General features: G+C 39.8%; 1 protein-coding gene across 1 annotated transcript; it reads left to right on the forward strand.

Moving 5' to 3' along the window:
• Positions 1-1,824: 1,824 nt before the first annotated feature.
• On the forward strand, positions 1,825-2,778 carry LOC132009707 (olfactory receptor-like protein OLF4). The gene has a single exon (XM_059387737.1). The coding sequence runs from the start codon at positions 1,825-1,827 to the stop codon at positions 2,776-2,778; it is 954 nt and encodes a 317-aa protein (XP_059243720.1).
• The last annotated feature ends 963 nt before the right edge of the window (positions 2,779-3,741 follow it).

A 3,741-nucleotide genomic window follows, 5' to 3' on the forward strand; every position in this document is an offset into this window, starting at 1 on the left:
TTTTAAATTTTTTTTTCAGTGTTCTAAGATTCATTGTTTATGTGCCACACCCAGGGCTCCACGTTTCTTTAAACTGATATCAGAAAATGAGCATACTAATAGCTGTCCCCTACTTTATTTGTCCATAGTAATTCCTGGGTACCATTTCTGCATTTTTTAGGGGAAAGATAACAAGATGTGGTGACCTTGACATGTATCTGTTGCTGGTCTAAGGAGTGTGCCTGGCGGTGAAAAAGGCAAGGCAACCAGTAGTCCAGGAAGTCGTGTGTGTTATGAACTGAGGGCAGTATTCAGAGCATGGGCACCAGGGCTCATATATTCCAAGGTGACTCTTATTGACAGAGCCCAGAACTCAAGCAACAGAAGTTACTAATGGGGGTGTCCATTTCGACTCATGACATATTTTTATAACAAAATTAAGAAAGTCCTACAAAATTAATACAATGAAGGATAGCCTGTATCTTGAAGTTTCAGCTGATCTGGGGTGACTGCTTCATTCCTCAACACACAGTGTCATTCATCTCTCATCATCTTCCTTCTTGCTTCTTCCACTCCATACCCTGCCTTTTTCTTTCTTTGTTTTGTTTTTTTTTGTTGTTGTTGTGTTTGTTTGTTTGTTTTATCTTATTTTTTTAATTTATTTTTTATTTATTTTCAGCATAACAGTATTCATTATTTTTGCACCACACCCAGTGCCCTATGCAATCCATGCCCTCTATAATACCCACTACCTGGTACCCCAACCTCCCACCCCCCTACCCCTTAAAACCCTTCAGATTGTTTTTCAGAGCCCATAGTTTCTTATGGTTCACCTCCCCTTCCAATTTCCCCCAACTCCCTTCTCCTCTCTAACTCCTCATGTCCTCCATGCTATTTGTTATGCTCCACAAATAAGTGAAACCCTATGATAATTGACTCTCTCTGCTTGACTTATTTCTCTCAGCATAATCTCTTCCAGTCCTGTCCATGTTGCTACAAAAGTTGGGTATTCATCCTTTCTGATGGAGGCATAATACTCCATAGTGTATATGGACCACATCTTCCTTATCCATTTGTCTGCTGAAGGGCATCTTGGTTCTTTCCACAGTTTGGTGATTGTGGCCATGGCTTCTATGAACACTGGGATTCAGATGGCCCTTCTTTTCACTCCATCTTTATCTTTGGGGTAAATACCAAGTAGTGCAATTGCAGGGTCATAGGGAAGTTCTATTTGTTTGTTTGTTTGAGTCTTGATTTTCTGAATCAAGCAGCTTCCTTGGGGCCTTGACACTGACCTTTGCTCCCGTTGGGCACACACTTCCTGATATAACCTCAGTCTCCTTCAAGGTCCTGTTTACATGTCACCTTCTTTGCAGGTCTTGCGTGGAGGTCCAGTATAAAAAAAAATTAAATAACGCCCCATCAATTCTCTCCTTTATACCTGCTTTCCTTGTCTTCACAACTCCTGTCACTATCTGACATCTTGTTTGATTTTAAGTATTCACTTACATTCTCTATCATAGGATTATAAGGATATTGTTCATTAGCACCCTATATTCATCACCTAAACAGTGCCTGGGACATGATAAATACTCAACATGTATTTCTCAAGGAATGAAAAGTATTATCAGTAAAAAGAGAGTTTATATTATGCTAGGGAAACAGACTAAGATGGAAATGGAATTTTTTAATGTGATGTCCTCATGGGATGAGACCTCACATATACATTGAAGTTTATTTCCTGGTTATAAAATATAAGTGGTAACAATTACACTACGTTAAAAAACACTTGTTTGTGTGAAATTGGTCATTTGTTTTCTATATCTTGATAGTTACTCCCAACCCATGGAGCCCGGAAACCTTACAGGAGTTTCAGAATTTCTTCTTCTGGGATTTTCAGAGAGACCAGAACAGCAGCCCCTCATATTTGGGCTTTTCCTCTCCATGTACATGATCACTGTGTTTGGAAACCTGATCATCATTCTGGCTGTCAGCTCTGATTCCCACCTCCACACTCCCATGTACTTCTTCCTTGCCAAACTCTCCTTTGTAGACATCTGTTTCACCACCACCACTGTCCCCAAGATGCTGATGAACATCCAGACTCAGAGAAAATTGATCACTTACAAAAGCTGCCTCAGCCAGATATATTTTTTTATACTCTTTGCAGGATTGGATGTCTTACTCCTGACTGTGATGGCTTATGACCGTTTTGTAGCCATCTGTCATCCCTTGCACTACACAGTCATTATGAACCCCCGGCGCTGTGGTCTTCTGATTCTGGGGTCCTGGATCATAAGCGTCCTACATTCTTTGTTAGAAAGCTTAATGGTGTTGAGGATGTCCTTCTGTACAGTCTTGGAAATTCCTCATTTCTTTTGTGAACTCAATCAGATGATCCAACTTGCCTGTTCTGACACCTTTCTTAATAACATGGTGATGTATTTTGCAGCTATGTTCCTGGCTGGTGGCCCCTTCATTGGGATCCTTTACTCTTACTCTAAGATAGTTTCCTCCATATGTGGGATTTCATCAGTTCAGGGCAAGTACAAAGCATTTTCCACCTGTGTGTCTCACCTCTCAGTTGTCTCCTTATTTTATTGTACCAGCTTAGGAGTGTACCTCAGCTCTGCTGCTACTCAGAGCTCCCACTCAAGTGCAGTAGCCTCAGTGATGTACACGGTGGTTACACCCATGCTGAACCCCTTTATCTACAGCCTGAGGAACAAAGACATAAAGGAGGCTCTGATGAGAGTCTCTGGGATAGCAGGTGTTAAAGGGCCAATTGTCCTGGGTTGAGGAAGTGCCCATGATTGCCTGACCCAAATGTTGAGATTCTTGGTCAGACTGTGGAAATGGAGAACACCTCTTCTAATTCTTTTCTTGAAATTTCTACTTTTTAAATTTGACCTTTACTACAATATATGTAACTCAATTTATTAAGCTTTGTGTGACCTCTGATACCTAAGAGATTTTCTTTGTTATTAGCCTAGTCTCTCAATGTTGTTCCTAACCTTGGGTGTGAAATATTTGGACATTCTTGCTTATTTCAAAGGACAACATGGATGTGCTAAGAATAATTTCTTCTCAAATAAAATATATCATAATGAGTCACAGCTATTTATATAAATTTATAAGAGACAAATCTGAAACTACTGTGTTTCACTTTTGTGATCATTTTTCCTTTCCTTTCTTTTCCTTTTTTTTCATTTTTTTTATTTATTTTCAGTGTAACAGTATTCATTATTTTTGCACCACACCCAGTGCTCCATGCAATCTGTGCCCTCTTTAATCTGTACCCACCACCTGGTTCCCCCAAACTCCCACCCCCTGCCCCTTCAAAACCTTCAGATTGTTTTTCAGAGTCCATAGTCTCTCATGGTTCACCTCCCTTTCCAATTTCACTCAACTCCCTTCTCCTCTCTAACTCCTCTTGTCACTACCCTAACTGCTCTTCCTGAGAATGCAAACTTTGACATACTGGTGGTTATAGCTGATGAAGGGGATTTTTCTACACATTAGGATCCTGTTGTTACACAGCTTGTGTCCACCATGCATACCACAGTCACTGGCAAAAGAAACAATAGAATCTATGTCTCCAAGTGGAACTACACAGAAAAACAAATATGGAAAAACAAATAATGAACACAATATGGCCTTAAAATCTCACTTGACTTTAAGGATGATGAAGCAAAAATATTAAATCATACATTTATTGCTATGCAAAATATTTCTTTATCATGCATTTCATCCACTCATTGA

This window comes from Mustela nigripes, chromosome 2 (genome assembly GCF_022355385.1).
Source record: "Mustela nigripes isolate SB6536 chromosome 2, MUSNIG.SB6536, whole genome shotgun sequence".
NCBI classification, from domain to species: Eukaryota; Metazoa; Chordata; class Mammalia; order Carnivora; family Mustelidae; genus Mustela; species Mustela nigripes.

What these genes read in the sequence shown, in the direction of transcription:
- LOC132009707 (XM_059387737.1), top strand. Translation starts at nt 1,825, where the DNA reads ATGGAGCCCGGAAACCTTACAGGAGTTTCAGAATTTCTTCTTCTGGGA.